This window comes from Carica papaya, chromosome 6 (assembly GCF_054855325.1).
Source record: "Carica papaya isolate Zhongbai chromosome 6, ASM5485532v1, whole genome shotgun sequence".
Classification (NCBI taxonomy): Eukaryota; Viridiplantae; Streptophyta; class Magnoliopsida; order Brassicales; family Caricaceae; genus Carica; species Carica papaya.
Window position 1 is genome coordinate 25140188 of NC_142314.1, and position 22043 is coordinate 25162230.

The following is a 22043-nucleotide window of genomic DNA, read 5'->3' on the forward strand; positions in this document are numbered from 1 at the left end:
GCCCTCAGATCCCTTCAGAGATCATCAATAAATCTGACTGGTTTTTCAGAGCCATAAGCATTCAAGAAAAAGAATTCGGATGTCATATCGCCTTTTACATCATCAAGACACAATGGCTACAATCCGAAAAGTTCTGCAGTTTGATCATGCTAGAAATCAAGATCTTCATGCTTACAAAAGCTTGAAGGATCTTTAGGCATCCATGTAAAATCTAGGCAATTAAGTTTCCTGCCAAAAGTTTTTTCAATTTTGCAGACCAAAAGAAAATATAGAATTCACAGTGCAAACAGCTACAGCTTCATGTTTGCAGATCACTTATTATGAGTTTAGCACAAGATCCCCATGTAAAGAATCACAAGCTAAAATTTACTGGTATCCTAGTAGGTATGCTGACCTCAACATCCACAACAATGTAGTTTTGAAGGATTCACACGATTTAATCCATTATGCAATTCACTTAATTCTTGTTAATATTAAACCTATGGAAATATTTTAATAATTTATTTTCATTTACTTAAAAATTATAATTTTTAGGATGATATAGTTAATTATCAATCTACTATTTCAAAATAATTTAGAAGTACTGTATATATTTATACAATATGTTTAGAAATAAATATTTTTTTGTTTACTATAAGATTAATATAAATTTTGATGAGTTAGTTTTATACCAACTAATTTAGTATCTATATATTTAATCTCAGCTAGGTTTTATCAGTTTATGTGGAATTTATCATATTTTATTTATATTGCATAACAGGAAGCAAACTAAATGATTCGGCGAAGTTTTGAGGGAAAAGGGCTGTTGGAGTAAAATGTGTATTTTTAGACTTTGATATTTAACCTTCGAAGGTTCAATGGAGGTTTTACATCCTTCGAGTTCCCAAATAAAAGCAGCCTTCTAACTTCATGTAGATGTCCTGAGCTTTCAAGATTGGATTCACATGCCCAAATCTAAATTCATTTCAGCTCTCAAACTCTGTATGGAAATTAGAAGATCCAATCCCGTCAAAGTTTGAGCACTGATCAATAATCAAGCTATAACTTGAGTTCTAAAATGCAAAGGAAGCAGTTCAAGATGCATTGGAAAGCTTACATATAAGACTACAACTTTGATGAAGAGCCCAGGCCAAAACTCAGTTGTTATTGGCTCCAAAATCAACTCATAAGCATGCAGAATGCGGCCACTGCAGTGGGGAAAAAAATTTCCAGCTGCAGCATAAATCAATGGAATTACACTGTGTTCATCACTACAGCAAGGAAAACTCTGCTAAGTGCAATTTCATGGGAAAGCCAGTGTAATAGTTTTCAGAACCCTATTTTTGGAGGCTATATAAGGAAAAGATGTGAGAGCCACCATATACACACTCATAGCTTTAATTTAGAGTTGTGACAGCATTTTGTAGCATAGATAGCCACCATAAAAGTTTTTCCAAGAATAATTTCACAATCTTGTGCATAAGATTTAATCATCAGTATAGAATAATTTCTATTGTTGGGGATCTATTTTTTTAAAATAAAAAAAAAAAGTGTTATTATAGACAAAGGTATCAAAAGAGTACCGCCTCTATACAAAACAAGTTGCAAATCAATCAAATTGTGCATGACAATCTCAAAACCATCTCAATCATTAATGTCATGACCTACTAAAATAAAGTCAAAAATATGAACTCATCTATCTTTAATGTTTGTAAAATTAGTCTCTATACCCTCAAAAACTCTCGTTTTCTTTCCTTCAACACAATCCAAAAAAAAAAAATTTAAACAAAAACCCGCTCATGCCCACAGCTCTCTACTCACTTTATCAGTCATAACCCAATTTAACCTCAACAAGCTCAAAACAATGGTACATATGCTGGATGTCGCCGGACAACTCAACAATAAGTGGTTGCACGTTTCCTCATCAGATTTGCAGAAGTAGCATTTATTAACCATAGTGTTACCTTTCCTCTTTAGCATGTCAACATCAAAATACATTTATTTGTAGCTTCTCAAGTAAAAAATATCATTCTAGGAGGGGCTCTTGTCTTCCATATTTGCTTGGAAGGTGCTGTTGTGCCACCACTATTATCACTCATACAAAGAGACTGGTACTACAACTTCACTGAAAACCCGTTCTTCTCATCAAGCTTCCAAACCATTTTATCTTTGTCATCATTCAGTTCATGCTGTCCAAACACAATAACAGATTGCTATAATCATTAATTTCCCAATCTTGTAAATTTCTTTTCACTTTCACATTCCAGGCTTTCCCCTCGCCCACATTCTCATATATCTCCTTCACCTTAACCTCCTGTAGATTTTGGAGAAAAATTAATAATTTTATTTCTTACCATTTAGGTTGTTAAACCTAAGGTATTTATAAAATTTTTAACTTATTAATTAAAAAATAATTATTTTACTAAAATTCTAATTACATGAGATTCTTATTCTATTAGAATTCTAATTAGATAATATCAACTAATTAAAAAATAAATTAAAATAACAAAATATCATATTCAACACCCCCTCAAATTGGTGCAAGGATATCTCTCATGCCCAACTTGTATAGCAAGTTCTAAAGAGTCATCCTACAGTTTACTAGTGTCAATCATCTTTCTTGTTCGAAAATTCTGATTTTACTAAATTTGTTGCACCTATAGTTGATGAAGAGCTAAATTGAGACAGAATACGCTTTAGAGTTTGAATCTCCTCATTCGAAAAGGCTCCAATTATTGGTGTGTCAGGTGTTTCACTTTTCTCAACTAATTTTCTTGAGCTCTCGTAGGTCCACTAGTCTTTCTCTCACGACCTCTAATAGGCTTTTTATGTATTTTCCAAAAAGTTTCTCTAGTGTGTTTTAGCTTACCACAATAGTCATACCACCGTAAATATTTAAATTGTTCAAACTGAGCAACTAATCCAACTTTCTTAACTAGTATTATGTAAAACATGACATTCCTTCTACTTTTTTCTTTCTGAACATAAGCATAAGTTTATTCTAATGAAAAAAAAAAAAGATTCTTACCAACCACCTAGACTCGTATTTGATCATGTTCGATGTTCAACCTAGCTAAAAAATCATAAATTTGCTCTTTATTTATCAATTTCTGAAATTTGACTGCATCTGTAAGACAATCTGCCTGAAAGTCTTGATAGTAATCTAATTCTTATCATAATACACTCACTTCAAAAAAATATTGTAAAATAATCATCTATCCTTACTTTGTGTCATGAACTTTATTCGGTAGTCATAAATTTGGCCGTCATTACTCATTTGTTAATATTTAAGAGATGTTGTATACTATATTTTTTCTACAGTTTTAAGCAACAAATATATTCGTGCAATATGGGGTTGTATGGAATTGATTAGCCAAAATGTTAACAAAGAGTTTTCAGAATCTCATCTGTTATACTGTGAATCACCTACATCTGATTTATTCATATCACCTGTAATGTACCCCTACAATCCTCTAACCTTGATAAACAATAAACAAGATCTTGACTACGCAAGATAATTAGTTCTATCAAGTTTTACAGGACTGATGTGTAATGAGGGGTTATTCCAATAAGAAACCATCATTTTTTACTTCTGTCATTTTAGATTGCTAAAAATAAGAGGAAAAATACCCAATAATGGAAAACAGACCTCTTAATCTACACCAAATAGCCAAAAAATGACAGAAAAATAGTAAAATTAGATATGTCTGGCAGTCCGACTCAGCTTGACTCGACTCAAAAACGGCTCAGCTCAAAAATGGTTCGGCTTGAAAACAGCTTGGCTCAAAAACGGCTCAGCTCAACAGCTTCCTCGGCTCAGGCAGATCTACAGTATACAGTGGCTAGAAAAATGAAGCAAATCACAGCTAGAAAAGCTTCCACGTGCGGCTCTCTGTGCGGTGGAAGTAAAACTGGATCGTGCACCTCTTCGCGCAGCTCTGCGCGCGACAGAAGAAGCTGGAATGATCATATCTTCACAAGAAGAAAGAAAGAAACAGAGGAGGTCGCGCAGTTAAAGAAGAAGGAAGCTGAGGGCTCTTCGCGAGTCTCTGCGCGTAGAGGAAGAAGGAACCAGAGGTTGCGCACTCTGCGTACGGCTGAAGAAGGAAATCGAGGGCTCTTCGCATGTCTCTAAGCGCGGAGGAATACAAAACCGGATCGTGCGGCTCTGCGTGCAACTTGGTTCGCTCCTTCGTTGACTCGCGACTCTAACTTGCAGAATCTCTAAGACCTGTAATTCGCGCGGCTCTGACTCGCAGTAACCAGGGACTTCCCAAATTTGGCTCCCTCTCTGATCTGGCTTCCTTTCTACTCATTTTATTTTTGTTGTTTTAGGGTTTAAAAGAAAATCTAAAAATAAACCCCCCAAAATACCTTTATTCTACTTTGATATCATGTAAATTTTTTATAAAAAATAATAATTTTATTTCTCACCTTTTAAATTGTTACACTTGATATATTCATAAAATTCTTAACTTATTAATTAGGAAATAACTATTATAATAGAATTTTAATTACATGAAATTCTTATTCTAATAAAAATTCTAATTACATAATAGTAACTAATTAAATAATAAAATAAAATAATATAAATACCATATTCAACACCTCATTATCACAAGCAATGTCAAAGAATCTAGTAAAGCATCTTTTAGCTTAAAGTTTTCCATTCATTCATTGTGCCAAACATTGATATCCTCACCATCACCTAACTGCCAACCAACATAGCCCTTGAAAGAATAGCTGTCATCTCTAATTTTCTTCCATAGGCTCATCCCATGCGGTTTGAATCTACCCCTCCTACCTCTCTCCTTCTCCCAATCACCCCATCTCGCTTGCACCACCTTCCTCCACAACCTCTCCTCTTACACAAGAGATCTCTACAACCATTTCCCATGAATGGCTCGGTTTAACTTCTTAATTGACCTTAAACCGAGATCCCCCTTCCAAACCGGTTTCTTCACCTCCTCCCATCTAAGCAAATGATATTTTCTATTACCCTCCTGAACCCCCTGAAGGAACCTACATTGAATACTTTCAAGCTTCAATCAATGCTGACCGAAATGATTAAAATAGAAAGGTAGCATATAGGTAAGTTTGCCAACGTACTTTTTATCAAGGTAAATCTACCCTTTTTAGAAAGAAAATTTCTCTTCTACCCCGCCAACCTTTTTTCAAATACCTCCACAATAGACTCCCAAGTTTTTATATCTTTAAATTTAGCCCCAAGGGGTAATCCAAGATATTATTGGAAGTGTAGCTGCCTTACATCCCAACACCAAAGCCAAACTCTTCTCATCCCCTCTATCACCAATTCTAACCAATTCTGTCTTCCTCATATTTATTTTAAGACCGGATACCATTTGAAAACAAAGAAGGATGCACCCTAAGTGAAACATTGGATTGACAGTCGGTTCACAAAAAATTAAAGCATCATCCACAAAAAATAGATGAGAAAACCTCACCCTTTCCTCCCCCCCTCCCCACATCCGCTCCCTTCAACAAATTCTGCTCCCTTGCCTTCTCCATCAATCTGCTAAAAGCCTCCATAACAGTAAGGAAAAGTAATGGTGACAAAAGATTGCCTTGGCGGAGCCCTCTAGAAGTCTTAAAAAAGGTTGACGGGTCCCCATTAACCATGATCGCAAAGGAGGTAGTGGAAATACATTTCATGATCCATTTTCGCCATTTACTCCCAAAACTCATCCTTATAAGCATATAATTTAGTAAATCTCAACACACATGGTCATAAGCCTTTTTTTATATCAATTTTACACATAAAACCCTCTTTTTCTTGTCCCACTAAGTCATCCACAACTTCATTGGCAATCATCACAGCATCAAGGATTTGTCTATCTTTAACAAACGTATTCTAATTTTCTCCAATCACTTCACCCAACACTTTTGATAGTCTCTTTGCTAAAGCCTTATAAGTTAATTTATAAATGCTCCCCATCAGGCTGATCGATCTAAACTTTTTTATGTCTTTTACACCCACCACGTTTGGAATAAGAACCAAGAAAGTCGAATTGATAGAATTGGCAAAAGACCCCGTCCAATGAAACTCATTAAAACATCCGGCCCCGGCGCCTTCTCCCCATTACATTCATCAAGACACCCTTTAATTTCCTCTTCAGTGAACTGAGCCTCGAACCCATCTCTGGTTTCACCACACAACACCTTAAAGTGAAGATTATCAAGCTTAGGCCTGCTAATTACATCCTCAGTATATAGTTGCTGGAAAAACAGTCTTGCCCTCTGCCTCATGTCTTCATTGCCTTCAACCATTTCCCATTTACAACAAAATTCTTCTACATAATTATTCTTCCTGGGAAAGTTAGTCATACAATGAAAATACCTTGTGTTTCTATCCCTCTCTTTAACCCATTTCGCCCTATCTTTTTGTCTCCAAGAAATTGGCTCCAAGTTCATGACCGATGCGACTTCCTTCCTTAACTCATCCCTCCTCACCCTTCCTTGCTCACACAGTATACCATCCATCTCCTTATTATCAAGGTCTGCCATCTCTAACAAATTCTCATTTAATAACCTCTCGAATCTATCCTCTTCCTCCCTTGCCCACCTTTTATTTAGAGCCTTCAATTTAGAAGCAAAAAGAAAACTATACGTACCCACCACAACCGTCTCCTGCCAACATTTTTCCACCAAATTTCTGAACCCCTCCACCTTCAGCCACTTGTTATCCAATCTAAATGGAGTAGGCCCCCAAATAATGCCTTCAGGGACATGGTAAATTGGGAAATGATCAGAAATTAGCCGGTTTATTTGGCTCAAACCTGCAAACTGCATTAACAAACTATTAGAAATTAAGAAACGGTCAATTCTTGACCATGAAGGGTTTTCTCTTTCATTGGACCAAGTCCACCTTCCTCCCCCCAAATGGCAAATCCACAAGCTCCAACTGATCTGCCATCTCCTTGAATTCCTCAATCTCCCTTGGTGCCCATACCCGATCTCTCACTCATATGCAACACCATGTTAAAATCACCCCAATCACCCATCTCTCACCCCACTTCATTTTACACCTCAAAAGTTCATCCCGCAGATGCTCCCTTTCCTCTTTGTTCCCTCTGCAATAGATGCAAGAAAAAACGCACCCCTCACCATCCTTATAGTTCTCCAACAAACATGACAGAGACACCCTCCCCCTCTCCACCCCCCTACATAAAAAATTTTCATCATCCCAAATAACAAGAAACCCACCCACAGTTCCCACTACAGGCAACACTCCCATTCCATATTTTTGTCTTTCCAGATACTGCATATCACCTTTTTATTTATCTCCTCCATTTTGGTCTCTTGGAAGTAGACCAAATCAGGTTTCCATCGTTTCAAACAACCTTTAATAACTCCTTTTTTTTCCTACATTCAACCCCCTCACATGCCATGAAATGGTTTTCTCAATCATATTTAAGACTCAACAGAATGCTCATCATCCCCCCCCCTCCTGCGACTCTTTTGCCCCTCATAATTAATAGACCACTCCAACCTTTTTAATTCTCTACTTTCCCCCCTCTCTCTTTTTTAATTCTATTCTTTTTTCTTTTTTTCCTCTCCCTTTTTGCTTCTAAAAATTTAATTTCAAGTTCTGCCAGCAGACTTAACACCCTTTGTTCCAAACCCTCAAAAGTCATTCCAAACATTTTATTCAGCTTGACAAAATTCCTCTGAACCCAAGCTGAGTACTGCTCTGCCATTTCTTCTTTGGTCAAGACTATCATTTCATGGTTGAGGTTGTCAAACTGGATAGGGGGTCACATCCAGAGCTCCTTCATCATTATCCTCCACCATCCCAGCCTCGACCAGAACTAATTCATTCCCCACTAAGTTCAGACTCGCCCATTCAACTTTATCAACTTCTTCCTCTCCTACTCCTTCACTCCCTGTCATTGCTCTGCCCAAAGAAAAGCCGGAAAGGACATATCCATCCTTCCTAAAAGTTTCTTCCTTCTCTTCTCCTTCTGTCTCCAGCTCGTCTTCCGCGATTTCTCCCTCTATTTTTTTCAGATCCCTAACAATCCTCTCCTCTGTCGGGCATTTTGATTTTTTCTCGTTTAACTCCTTATTTCCTTTAATCACGGGTTTTTTAATTGCTGGCGAGCCGGGTTTGACCCATTTGGGCTGCCAAATTTTTTTCACTCTTCTCTTACCTGTCTTCTTACTCGGCCTAGGGTAACCCACCCACTTTCCTTTTTGAGCCCATGAATATTTTCTTTTTTCTCCTTCCTTTGGCCCAAAACACACCCCCTCATTTTTACCTTCCCGCCCTCCTGCTCGCACGTGACACACCACTTCTACATATTTCAATTTTGAATCGCCCCAACCCACTTCAATCCGACCCGGCAAACCTTCCTGCCCTACCCAACTTGGCTTCGCTTCTGGCAACCCCAGAACATCAGTGAACGAGACCGTCATCTTCCCCTTTCAAAACTCCCACTTGATGCTACAGCCTGGACATTTGAAAACAATAGCAGCTGGTTCGGTCAATCCGACAAGTTCCCTCGCATTCAACCATCTTTTTCCTTTCAACCATTCTGGAAGAACCAATTTCATTCCCACGACCTCATGTATTGCTTCTATCATCTGTCACCAACCATCTACCTTTTCCCCCTCTGGCAGAAACAGTCTATTGATTCTACCCTTGGGCCTCTCTTTTCCTTCCGAGAACACCAGAAGATTTTCTCACCTGTTTCCACTAAAAGTCATCCACAGTGTCCTCCAACTACTTCTCCAATATCTGCCCCGCACATCTTCTCTTTTTTCCCATCTGAACTCCCTAAAGCTCTGAAGAAGCTGTTCCACATCATTCTTCTGGAAAAATATGGATTTTTGGTAGCCCTTTCCATTCTCATACACGCAAACCCCTCTGCCCCCTTCCACCACGTCAAAAGATTTTTGCCTACTACTAGAAATTTCTGCCAACCCACTGGCATGGTCAGCCAGGGTGACCGTCGCCACGGAACAACCGTTGCTCACAAGGGTGTCTCTAAGACACACTCTCTCTCTAAGACTCTATTTTCTGCAGTATACTCTTTTGTTGGGGATCTATGGATCCAAACCTTATATTTTAAGTCTAATAAATTAATATTTCGTTTGTATATCTTATGTGATGATTATATATCGAACTTAATGTTTTTTAATTAAAAGACATGTTTATGATGAGGAATCAAAAGAAGAAATCATATTCATAAAAATTATTTGATGCTAAATTGATCCTTGAATATTAAGAATACAAAAGCAGTCTCTAGAATATACTGCACATTGAATAAGCAACTACAGAGGAATACTAGGACATCTTTTAGGGTCAGCCTTAACTCAATCCAAGAGGACAATTAACCATTAAGATTCCATAAAACATAAGATTCATCTTGTCGGGTGTCAATTAAGGAGCCGATCTGATAAGGATCTTCTAAGATTGACTACCTCATAAAGTTGTCAATACAACCTAAGAAGGACTATTAAATCATAAGAGTCCATCATCACAAGCATTACAACAACTAAAATCAATTTATGAACACTCTTAATAGAGGGTGTAGGTGAGATTACTCTCCAACGTCATTAATTCTTGGATAAGCACTTATTAAGACTCGATATAGGTAATTTAGATTTAATCTATTTTTCTTTAGTTTAATTAACCATCAATTTCTTACATTTCCTTCATCTCAACCATCATTGAAAGTACAGTTACCATGAAATCACATCAAAACAATTTTCCTTGAGAATGATACTTTATGCTCACTCTTTATTACTTGTTCGACTAGTATACTTGCTAATAGAAAAGAGTTTCCCCCAATCAAATTTCTTAAGATATTTTGATTTGGAGTATCTTTTAATTATATAGAAATATACATACAAGGCACTAAACTTTGGTTTTTTTCTTTTGAAATAAAAATTTTAATTTTTTGAAATAAGGCACTAAACTTTGATCAATGAAGTATATATTCTAAATCTTACCATTAGACTTGATTTTTCAATTAAAAAAAAAAGAGCTTTTGGTTTATAGTTTGAATATCGATTCAACATCTAAATGTTAAGTTAACTTACAGATTTCCAAGGGAGTGACACATCTACTTCGAAATTAGGACTGGATCTCTATTTTGTCTTTAAGGATTTATTCTTTGTTTTTCTGGATTCTCTTTTTTTTCTTTAGTCAGAAGATTCTGTCTCCTGTTTTTTTGCATTCCTTCATCTTTCATCCAAAAAGGAAAAGAATGCAGAATCTTGTCATATGTCAAAAGATTTCATGGCAAGCATAATAAAACTAAAAGTTCATATAAAAGATGCAAAGCTTGAATGTTTATGGTTATGTTTGTACTTAAATATACAAAGCAATCTATTTATATGAAGTGGAGAGCAGAAGAATGAAGGAAAGGACTATCTGGTAAACTGTTTGATCCTTGCAAAGCAAAATTAAACTCAAGGATAAGCGTTTTGCACCTCTAGGAGAACTGGTTATAGGATAAAGTAGGAGTTTCCTAAAAGATTAGGTGTCTTTATTTTGTATTTATTTAGGATCATTCCTATTTGGTTGGATATTCTACGATACATATTTATTAATTTAGAAACTAATTAGGAAACTAATTGATTCTTTTAAAAGAAAAAAGTTCGAAAAGTTTATAATATTTAGGTCTTTAATTGTTTCAGAATTTTATTTCTTGTTTCCATTAGATTTATTTTTCTAGCATTAATGCAATCCTATTTTTAAAAAAATAAATAACAAAAGTGTGAATTAACTATTAGTAAGATATCAATGGAGTACTGCCCATGAACATAAGATTTACAATTATATTAGGGTATCAATGACATTTCCAAGATTCTCATTCCAATTAATGTCATGATCCAACAAAATAAATCCAAAATAATGAAACTATCTATCTCTTATTTTGTCTCCGCCTCATTTCTCTCAAAAGCACTACTATTCCTTTCTTTTCACAATACCCAAAGAATTAGTTAGTGAAATTAACCTTACAAATTCTTTTTTATTACAAATCTCATCTCACGCCCAAATCTCGTCCTTGATGGTACCCGCCATCACCCAATTAATTCCCAAAAGCCCATAACAATTGTCCATGATTTATAGGGCATACGACACCATAGGAGGATATGATTGTAGGATTCCACAGCTTTCTTGCACAAGTAGCACTCATTTTCCATAAGTTTGCTTCTTGTTATTAGTTTGTCAATTATCAAAATGCATTCCCAACTTGCCTCCCATGCAAAGAAAGCAATTCTAGGAGGTGTTTTTATTTTTCAAAACTGGTGGACCGAGAACTTAGACACCCCTCCTAGACTCATCGTTCACAAGGTGCTTGTAATAAGATTTGACAATGAAGCTCCCATTTTGTCTCGGCTTCCTTATGACTTTGATCTCTATCATCGTTGATCTATTTCGATGCAAGAATCTGCAACAGTATTTTGTACTCGCTTACTTCCCAGTCATTCAAGTTTTTATTCACATTCACATTCCATTCTCTAATCCCATTATGGACACTATACGCATCCTCAATCACCATGTTCTTCAATTGTACAATGGAAAAGATTCTCGGGAACTGCCTCATAAGGCTCCCCCCATCAATCCACTCATCCTGTCAAAATCTGATCCGGTTTCCTCTTCCTAGCCTCCATTAAATGCACTCGTAGAATCTAGGCTATTTCACCTTAATCTTCCTCCACAAACCCAACCAATGCAGTCTCCTCACCATTACCCTAGTCCTCACGTCATCAATGGTCCCCCACCTTGCCTCAATAATCCTCTTCCACAATTTGTCCTCATTCATGAATCTTTATATCCACTTCCTTTTGAAAAGCCACATTCATCTCCACAATGGATCTAATCCCAAAACCACCTTGATTAATAGGTAATTTGACATCATCCCATTTAACCAAGTGGTATCTCCTTCTGTCATCCTCATCACCACAAAGGAAGCGGCACTATATAGCTTCCAATCTCCTCATCACATTTACTAGGATCATCAAAGTAGACAAATAATAGATTGGGAGATTGGACAGCATACTTTTAATTAAAGTGAATCTACCTCCTTTATATAGAAAATTTCTCGTCCAACCAACTAATCTTTTTTCAAACAACTCAACCACAGGTTCCCATGTTCTATTGTCTTTATATTTACCCCCAATGGGACCCCAAGATACTTGATTGGAAGACTGACAGCTTTGCATCCCATCACCCCAACTAGTTGAGCCTCTTTTTAAAAGATAGGTGCAACACTAGTTCTCAGGAGGTTACCCATCTTAATACGACTCTCATCCAAGCACACCTAATTGCAGAGTTTTGATGAAATCCGGTACATTAGTGCTAATATTATCGCATCCATTAAGACCCTAAATTGCACAAAAGAGGGGAGAACAGCAGTTTTTCATAACTGAGAGTGTAGGATGCTCATCCTCTAAAAATGTAATTTTGTCTTTTCACTCTCCTAAATAAGTGAAAATGAAGGAAAATAAAACTTCAAAATTTTAATATATTTTCTATTTAATTCAGCTAACTGTTTAGCTTGTCATTCTATTAACAAAAAATATTATTCAATTTTCTATAGTTATTTTTTCATCCTTTATTAATTCAAACAAAGCAATGTATTACAACAATTTCTTTATTACTTTACTTTCTCATTTTTTAGTTACTCGAACAGGGTAAATATTTTTTTTCCTTTAAAAGCTTTTCTTCTCCTTTATCTTTCTTTGTGTGTCCATTCCTTTAGTAAATTTTGTTACTCTTCACCAAGCATTAGGTATCAGGACATATCTCATTTATTTCTCTAAAGTTTAGTTCATGACTTTTAAAAGAATTTTTAGTGAAACTTCTGCCTTGTCACTGGTAAAATTCTAATTCTAAATAGATTGACCTCTTTCATCATTTTTTATTTTATTTTATTGTTGAGAGATTTATCTTATCCACTATTTCTATAATAAAACTTATCGACCAATGGGTTCTAGAAAACTAAATAACTAGGTTGTCTTTAGGGGAAAAAAATGCAACACTAGTGGTCAAAGGAAACACAGGATGCCAGAAGGTGAGAAGCATGTGCAAATGACTAATTAGGCTGCACTAATTCTGAATTTAACGTCTCATAGTAAAAGTTGTCTTAACAACCCGATAATTTAAAAACATAATAAACCCCGACAACCCCCTCCCCCCCTCAAAAAAAAAAAGGAAATAATGAGGAAAGAAAGAAAAGATCTGATATCTAATAATAATACCATGTTCATCTTGCCTTGCACCAATGAGAAATCCCAGGCAATATAGGAGTTGATTGATTCCACGATCAGTGAAACCTAGGAAATGCATGAACGAGCACTATTCATGTTAGTCTAAGTATTAACATCAGAAGGGAAATCAATTTTAAAAAGAAAAAAAAGAAAACGTTAGAAAAGCTGTTCCAAAAAATAAGTTAAAAAATTCATCAAAGCATTTGAGAGCTTCCGGCTACTTGAAAATAAAGCAGACATCAAATTCAAAAAGAAGAGGAAAGAAATGGAAAATGTTAGAAATTAGTGATTTGACGTCATGGAAGTAAAGCAATTGGAGCTAACAAGTTTATGATCTAGCAGTGCTCCAACTTATCCATCTTAAACAGATGCAGGCCAATTCTTTTAAAGGCTCGTTTACATAGACATGCCGGAATTCTTTTTCCAAAATGATAGCTTAATTCAATTACAAAAGCAGATCACTTGGATGAATTTCTCAGGCAATATACAAACGTACAAATATCTAGAGGACAGATGAGTGCAAACCTCATAGTTTCTCCCAGCTGGAATAATTATTTCCCTGTAGTCCTCATTTTTGCTGAAGAAAACAAACTAAATAAGTTCAAACTGGAAATATCTAATAAACTGAAAACATCATGGAAACTTTTTTGAAGCCTACCTTGCTTCCAATGCACCAGCTAACTCTGCCGAAATAAAGAATGGGGAATTTGCAAAAACTTCACTGACAAACAGAAAAGATGCCAATTAACATACCACCTATAAACCTGGCGGAATCAGTGTAAAAAATTTCCCCTCTTAAAATATTAAAATTTTGCATATAGCAATATACATATATTAGGTGCTTTTAACATTAAGAGTGAATGACACCATGGTACTCTTCTCATAGACAACCAGAACTTTTCATTTACTTTTGTAATAGAAATACCCCATAAAGTAGACGTCTCCAGGATTTAGTTAAGGCACTACTAACTTAAGGCATTCAAATATAATTGTTAACTTCTACCAAGGAAAGAAATATGATTATTTATAATGGTACTTTATCATAGATATGCAGAAAGTTTCGTGTACTTCTATAAAATCAGAACCACATAAATTAGATGATGCAGTGTAGGGAAATCCTAAAGCGGACAGATTTCTGTAATAAGATATATTTATGTAATTGTAATGTTTATGTATAATTAAAGGTATTTAGGTTATTTAGGAATTAGTATCTATATGGAATAAGTTTATTATTTTCCGATTTAATTAGGATCCTATTTAGTTATTTTCTACTATAGATTAATTTAATTAATTAGCTTATTTTCCTATCTTAAAGAATTTCTAGATAGACTTAAAACTTCCTATTTTGAATATATTTTGAGTGCATCTATATAAGATTCCCTAACTTATTTACTTGCTAGAACATTCATGATTATTATAAAAAAAAATGAGTTATTAGTTTGATTTTTAGGATCTGAGACGCCTCTATCTCTCTTGTTCTTCATGTCTGCATAATATTCTTCTATGTTCTCCTTCTGAAGTCTTCAACTTTATCCTCATAATTTTCTTTTTTCTCTACTTTGCAGGATAATCGTGATTCTACTATAGTTCTTTTATATCAGTAGATGTTATTGTAGATTTGTTATGGCATTGCTGAAACACCTTCAGCCATTTAAATACAATTTTTTATTTGTACTAAATATATAATAGCTGACAGGGAAAAAAGGTGAGCCAGTTAATCCGTTGTTGGTTTGACTTAATTCATCTGATTCCCAAATACTGAATGATCAAAAGAAGTAATATTCTTAACAGTCAACAGCAAGTTCACAACAGCATCATTATAACCAATAGAATATTAAGTAAACAGTTATGGCAAAGTGCATACCTGATAAATATGAGAAACCTTTCAAACTCAGAGGTGTAGACATGGACTGCTTGTTCCAATATAACTATCTGATCCTTCTTTCTGTTCAGCAAACATAAATAAGTATCATTAACTCTCAAGTCAAATACAATATGTGATAGTTCTTCATAGTCTAAATTCACTCCAGCAAAAGCATCATAAACTGATGCACATGGATTACAAGATATCTTACAATTTGGAAGCTTCGAACCTTCCCCAGACTAGTGAAAGGAAGAGTCGAATCAATAGCACCAGCGTTGTAAGACTGTATAGAGGGGGTCCATAACGTTGCCGTTGCTCTTCCATGGGCCTATATAAGAAGATATCTTCGGTTATTCAACCACAGCTATTGACTAATTGTTACATGATTAACCCCATCTTTTCTAGTAAAGACAAGAAATCATGAGCACTTAAAATTGACAGAAATTTACTCCTTTACTATTGTAAAATGAGGAAGTACCCATCATCATCATTTATCTGCCGAATAAAATCCAGTAAAACCTGCATTCAGACAAAAAGAAACCAATATATTAACCAATAAAGTCGATAATTTAAGAAGTAAATTTTTCAAGTGCCATTAAGCTTTTTCATAAACTTATGCATCTCAAATGAGCATAGAATTAAACAGAGCACAAAAGAAATCCAGGAGCAGGAAACAGATGGAGACAAGGCATAAATAGCAAGGCGAGAGGGCACGAAGCATAGACCAAATTATAATATTGACTGGCAGACCCAATTCGGCCAGTAAAGGGCTTCCACAAAAGAAAAAATGAAAGGCGCCAATAAGCTACCTCTGGAACTCCCACCAAGTACTTTACAAGGGTTTTGTAGACACCTGTTGCAGAACCAAGCTGAGCTAATTGTCTCCTCCTGATACATCAATCAACAGTTATATTGGAAGATATATACAGACTACTCAACTGAAAAAATAGAACCAAAATGTCTCACCTATCCATTTGTTGTTTCCATAACAGAGCATATCGATCACGTATGCTTCCGCCAGAATTAACCAAAGCATCAACCTCCGCTTGCTTATTCCTCTCTGATCTCTCCCTTTGTTGTCTAATAAGGGTTCCCCGGAAATCTTGAGGCATGTATGTCATAACTGTTAATATTTCACAAAATCTAATCAATAACTAAACAGAAGCATGCGAGATAGAATTTCGCTTGCAGATAATAGCAGCAGCCTGGTCAAATAGCCAGATTTTTTCCCCAAATAAAAAGGGCTAAAACAGCACTTTGTAATTTGACAGAACTGTTTATCGATTAGCATACTACTAAGGTGCTTTGGTCGTAAGCAGTGTGATGTGAGCATGGCCAAGCCAAGAGACATCGTGAAAATCCAAGCAGAGACTCGTCCCAAACAGGCAAGCAGTTCTAGCATTTTGTTGTTTCCTAAAGGGGATCGTCTCAAACGGGAAAGTGAATCCAAGTTTCCTAAACTAAAAGAGGAAAGTAGCCATGCTCTTAAACATTTTCCTAAATGGGATTATTCTAAATAATCGGCCAAGGTTGTTCAAAGCACGCCTAAATCCCAAGTGATGCATCATGGGGTTGAAGAATTACAAGGTGAAGTGGAGGGACAAGTTTTAGCCCAACCTGAGAAGAGAGCAAGGCCGAACGGCCTAGAGGAGTTGCGGGCATCACATGGCACGCATGTGAACCTCCTTGTTCGCATGTGCGGGCAGCCACATATGCGGGAAAGCACATCCGCACCCGCAGAATCCTTTCCCGTGTGAAAGACACGCTGCAGCGCGCAGGAGGGCCTTCACTGCATGCAAGGAAGCGCGTGCTTTTGCGGATGCACACACGGACAGCCGCACGCATGGGAGGAAGTTTCACCCGCATGGATGAAGCATGCGGCAGTAAACGTTTCCGATAAGGATTCTACCTTTTCCAATTTTCTACATGTGATTTTTGTGGTAGATTTTTCAAGGAGGATTCTTCATCAATTTGATCTCTCCATGGAGTTCAAAGGCACATGGAAAATATGGTAAAGGACGGGAGAAGCATCTATTAAACATGTTTAATTAATAATTTATCGTTAATTCTTATCCTTAAGATTATTTTATAATTATTTTGGGACTTAAATTAGAATAGATTATTTTAATTAATATTTTTATTGTTTCCTAGTTTAATTAAGTTTAAGAATTAAAGTAGAAATATGTCATCCTACTTCTACTCGTATTAAAAAATTGAAGTCTATAAAAAGACTTGACCATTAGACATGTAATCACAACTTACCAACTTCAATATTTCAGATTGGAATAAAAGGATCAAGTTTTTGCTTGCTTATTAAAAGTTATCTTTGCTAATTTTTGTGAGTGTTCTTCAAGCATTTTTAAGTTAGGGAGCTTCAAACTGCTTTGTTGAGTCAATGATTCATAATTGACTTATCGGGTAAGCCATAGCGTTTTTTCTATTTCTTTTATTTTTTCCAGTTACCTTGATTTGCAATCAAGTTTATTGGTTGTGATTCAAGTAGGGAGGATAAATTAGGTGGTTAAACTTTCTGGTTGTTACGTTGTGCTAGGTTCCGGAAGTCAAAACAATTCTTCTCCATCCCTCCCACGTCACACTGGGTGCTTCATGATAATACCATTTTTCTATAAAAGAATTAAAAGAAGAAATTTCAACGGTAATTTGATGTAGGACTCCTTTCTCCTATCAGTTTTGTTGATTGGCTTATAGTCTTATGGATGTGAATTGGGTCATAGCAGGATCTGTTAAAGAGATTTGTGCTTGGAAAGGCATCCTTAGGGATAAAAGCTCTAACAAGAATCCAGGCTTCATCCCTCTGACTATCCTACAGGTTTTATGAAAAGAGAGAAATAGAAGAGTTTTTGAGAGTATAGAATGGTTTTTGGACATAATAAAAGATACTTGGTTTCAGATACTAGGTTTTTTAATTAAGGGGAATTGATTGATATGCTGATAAACTTGCACCCCTGGTGGTTTTTTAATACTATACTTTTTATTTCAAAAAAATGATGTAGGAAATGAGAAAATGGAGGCAAAAGACAAAAACCTAAACAAGAGAAGAAGATTGGAGATCTACCATATCAAAAATAACTTTGAATCCTCAAAAATATTTAATAGTAGTCTCAAGAAGCAACAATTTTGACAAATAGTCAGCTTCTTGTGAGCTTAAAAACAAAAGAGACAACATATACTTTTAGGTATCCCTTTCCCTATCGCTTGTGATTATGGCTTTTGACTTCTTCAAAATGCATTGAGTGACTGCATATTATTGGGGCAGAACTCTGACCTTGTGATGCAGCACCATCAAGAACAGTTTTTATTAGCATGGAAGTAATAAGAAAATTATTATATTTTAGTAGGATTTTTATAGTTATTATACTTTGTCAAGACTTCTTATTTCATTAGGAGTCTTATTTTCTTATTATTTTTAATAAAAGATTAATTGGCATGTAATCAATAATAAAGGGTGAATCATAACTTTTTTTCAAACTGTCTAGAATAAAGCAACTGATACCCTCAATGAATGAGTGCCTAACAATATGCAATTCTGATTGCGATAACCCAGTGCTTTGCTTGTTGACAATATATTTCTTTTATTTTCTCTATCTTTCTAAACCCTATTTCCCCATACTAAATCGCTTCTTTGGCATATATGGTAATAAGAGGAGAAAAATGCTTGTTTCTCTTGTCTCTTTGGCTATCTTATGGCTTAATTGTAAGGAAACGAAATGACAGATTTTGAGGATCGTGTTCTCCATTTTGATAGAATTAGGTGTTTATGGTTCTAGTTCCATGGTCACCCTCTTTATTCTAATGAGGACCTAGGGGATGTCGTAGTTATTTTGTCCGATTCTAAAGGCTCCGAATCGGGTGGCACTACCTTGCTGCCTTGTTAATAGATTCCTCTTCCCCTTAAAAAAGAAAGGGGGAGGGGGGAACCACAGGGATCTACAGGGAGGCATACTATGAGGCACTCAACAAACGATGATTCCAAGACAACTAAGAGGCACTTTGCTGACTTGTCATGGGAATCATTGGGAGCTTTCAACAAAGTACTGAATCCACATGGAAAGAACTAGGAGGGCCCATTCATAGGCATGCTCCTATGAATTCAACGAGGTTTTGGATAGACTTAAGGTCATTCCTTACCAATTTTGAGTAGTCATTGGGCCTAGTCTAATTTGAGAAGAGAACTATTTCTCCGACATTGAAAGGTTCTTGGTAACACCAGATTTTGAGGAGAAAATGTTTGACACAGTCCAAAAGATGCTTCCAAGGGTCACCTGATGACCATTATGCTTAGAATTGAAAGGGATTAAAATGGGGCCCTATTCCATTTATATTTGGAATAAATGCTAAGAGTGGTAGAAGGCTGGTGGCGGAGGATCAAGCTTGAGAGGTTAGAAAACTCAACCATATGAAGTCCAAAAAAGGTGGAGCTTTATCCATTTTGGTAATGGGAGCAATTAGGAAACTTTTACCAAGGAGATTGTGACTCAAGTAAGAGAGATGGTAAGGTGCGACTTCCAATTAGGGAGAGACAGGAGATAATTGGCTAGAGTGGAGTTACTTAATTGGACGTTGAGAAAATTGGCATGTAAAAATTGCAGCTGTTATGGTTAAAAAGAGAGACCCTGCCATATAATGGCCACTTTGCACCGTAGAAGAAATTTACATCTCGTATCACCATCAAATGGATTGATTTTTTGAGGTAGATAAGCACTTGAAAGTGGCTGTATGTTACAAATGTCAATAATAATACATTCACAGAAAGTTTATTGAAGGCTCACTTACGGGAAGAAACAAAAGCAGGATCAGGTTAACAACTATGTCATCTTTTAGTGTCTTATGTTGTTAGTTTGCCAGTCGGTTATAATTAATTATTTTATATGGATAGGGCAGTTCATCATTAGAATACTGATGGATTAGTTTCCTGCAATTCACCACTCTTACAAACGCACTAATCATTCTGGTAGAAATGATTAGTTTCCTAGGTTGTAGGTCATAAAAAGTCAATCTGGTTGAATAACGAAATAAGAAAAGAAGCATTATGAAGAAGTTTTCGAGTATTTTGGACTGTCGGAGATTGCTAGGTTCTCTATCAATGACCTCAAGCTTTTAAGCTGTCAAAAATAGATTGCAAAGTCAGGAGAAACCAAAAACATTCTAGAGTTTCCATTTCAGGTTTCAAGGTAGAGGGACCCATAACTAGATCTAGGGCTCTAAAATCTAGCAATTTTGATATCATACAAACTAAAATTAATTTGTTTATATATGGATTTGGGGATAAATATGTTAATATCATATCTAAAATTTGATTGAATCACACAATCAAGTATTGAAAAATTCTCAAATATATTATCAAATAATTAAATGATGATAACAGACAAGGACAGGAAACGACCGCCCCCCCCCCCCCCGCCCCCCCCCCCCCGCCCCTCCTCTTTTTATTTAATATAGCCAACATGTATCCATCAGTCACCTTACATACTAGAACATAAATGATATCCTCCACTAGATTAGTTGTATTGCAGTTGAAAAACCATTCTAATTTCAACCAATCAAGTGCAGTGTCGTCAACTTGATCCCTCGTCTTCTCTTCAATCCTTATCCCTCCATTGGTTCCGTTCCACTTGCTCATAGAGAAGAAGAAAAAATGTCATATGTTGTACTAATGAGTCTCATACTAACCTAGATTAGGCCATGCTTCTTTGTTGCTCACACCTATTGTCCAAAGGCCAAATACAAAACTAAGTTCAAACGGTAATCATTTATTAGTGACTGCACCATTTGGGAGTTGGGTCAGAGAAAGAAGCAAGGATACTCTGGAAAGGAGCTCTAATTTTGTTCTTTGAAATGAAAGGTATGAAAAGGATACTCTAGAAAGGAGCTTTATTTGTTTGGTTATGAGTGTTATAGTTGGCACATAAGGCTAGAAGTTAGAAGTTATGGCCGATTCAAGAACTATTGAATAGCAACTCAAGAATTTTTACAAGTTGATTAGGTAAATTTTGAACAAGATTGTTCAGATTGTGAACACTTGACTGCCAAACAAGTGCTGGTTGGGTGATTGGAAAAAGTAACCAGAAAACTCTTTACCGGCAGATCAGCAAACAGGATGGAAAGCGAGGAAGTAAGTGCTAAGCACAGTCAACATGATCAAATAAAACAAAGGCGAAGAAGGGACAAGAACATGCTTCTTTTGTCCCTAAGTGCTCTAAATTGGATATCCCTCATTATGATGGCATTATTGACCCAAGATGGCTTAATAGATGAGATCATTTGTTTAGCCACCAAAATACTCTAGAAGAAGATAATGTAGGGTTGGCTTCCTTCGATTTCAAGTGCGGTGCACAATTGTAGTTTCTGACACTAGAGATAGATCAGCCATACATAACCTGGATTTGCTTCCTCCTTCATTCTAAAGTAATAAACTAGGAGAATTGGTAAAACTTAAGCATACGAGTTCTAACGTCGTGTGTTAGTGTCTGTTTGAAGAACTATCCACTCGGAATAGTCCATTGATGGCACAACAAGAAGTTAAGATGTCCTTTAGCGAATTACAAGAGTATATTCCAATTAAAGTAGAGTTACAATAACCACCAAACTTAACTAGTGTCCCTAGCATGGGTGTAGGAGACTATACCTCCTCGAGTCATTATGGAATCCTCCAATATCAAACAATGGCAGCTACTCAACCAAGGCCTACATTGGCAACTTGGCTTCAGCCAATGGTATGTAAATGGCTCAGTCCTGGGAAGCTAGAAAAGTAACAAATAAAGGTCTTTGTTTCAATTGGGATAAACTTTTTTTCCCAGGATATAGATGTAAAAAACTTTTCTAGTTGGAGCTAATGGAGGAAATAACTAATTTAAGAATTGAGGAGGGAAAAACAAAGGAGGCTCAAATCTCCAAACATACAAATAGCTAGGATTCATTCAACTTAAATGATGTA

At 36.0% G+C, this 22043-nt stretch overlaps 1 protein-coding gene across 5 annotated transcripts in view; it reads right to left on the minus strand.

Moving 5' to 3' along the window:
* The window catches only part of LOC110808754 (retinal-binding protein), a 36988-nt gene that overhangs the window by 6589 nt on the left and 8356 nt on the right, over nucleotides 1–22043 (minus strand). For 3 of the 5 annotated variants that reach the window (XM_088221955.1, XM_088221954.1, XM_088221953.1), the window contains exons 4-11: nucleotides 16055–16211; nucleotides 15898–15976; nucleotides 15567–15607; nucleotides 15300–15416; nucleotides 15089–15169; nucleotides 13883–13945; nucleotides 13750–13801; nucleotides 13216–13290 (exon numbers count right to left, since the gene is read on the minus strand). In XM_088221955.1, coding sequence (XP_088078081.1) covers nucleotides 13216–13290; nucleotides 13750–13801; nucleotides 13883–13945; nucleotides 15089–15169; nucleotides 15300–15416; nucleotides 15567–15607; nucleotides 15898–15976; nucleotides 16055–16211 — 665 coding nt within the window. Of the gene's footprint in view, nucleotides 1–844; nucleotides 980–1096; nucleotides 1213–13215; nucleotides 13291–13749; nucleotides 13802–13882; nucleotides 13946–15088; nucleotides 15170–15299; nucleotides 15417–15566; nucleotides 15608–15897; nucleotides 15977–16054; nucleotides 16212–22043 lie in introns of all 5 variants that reach the window. The other 2 variants (XR_015821349.1, XR_015821350.1) reach the window with 2 other exon arrangements.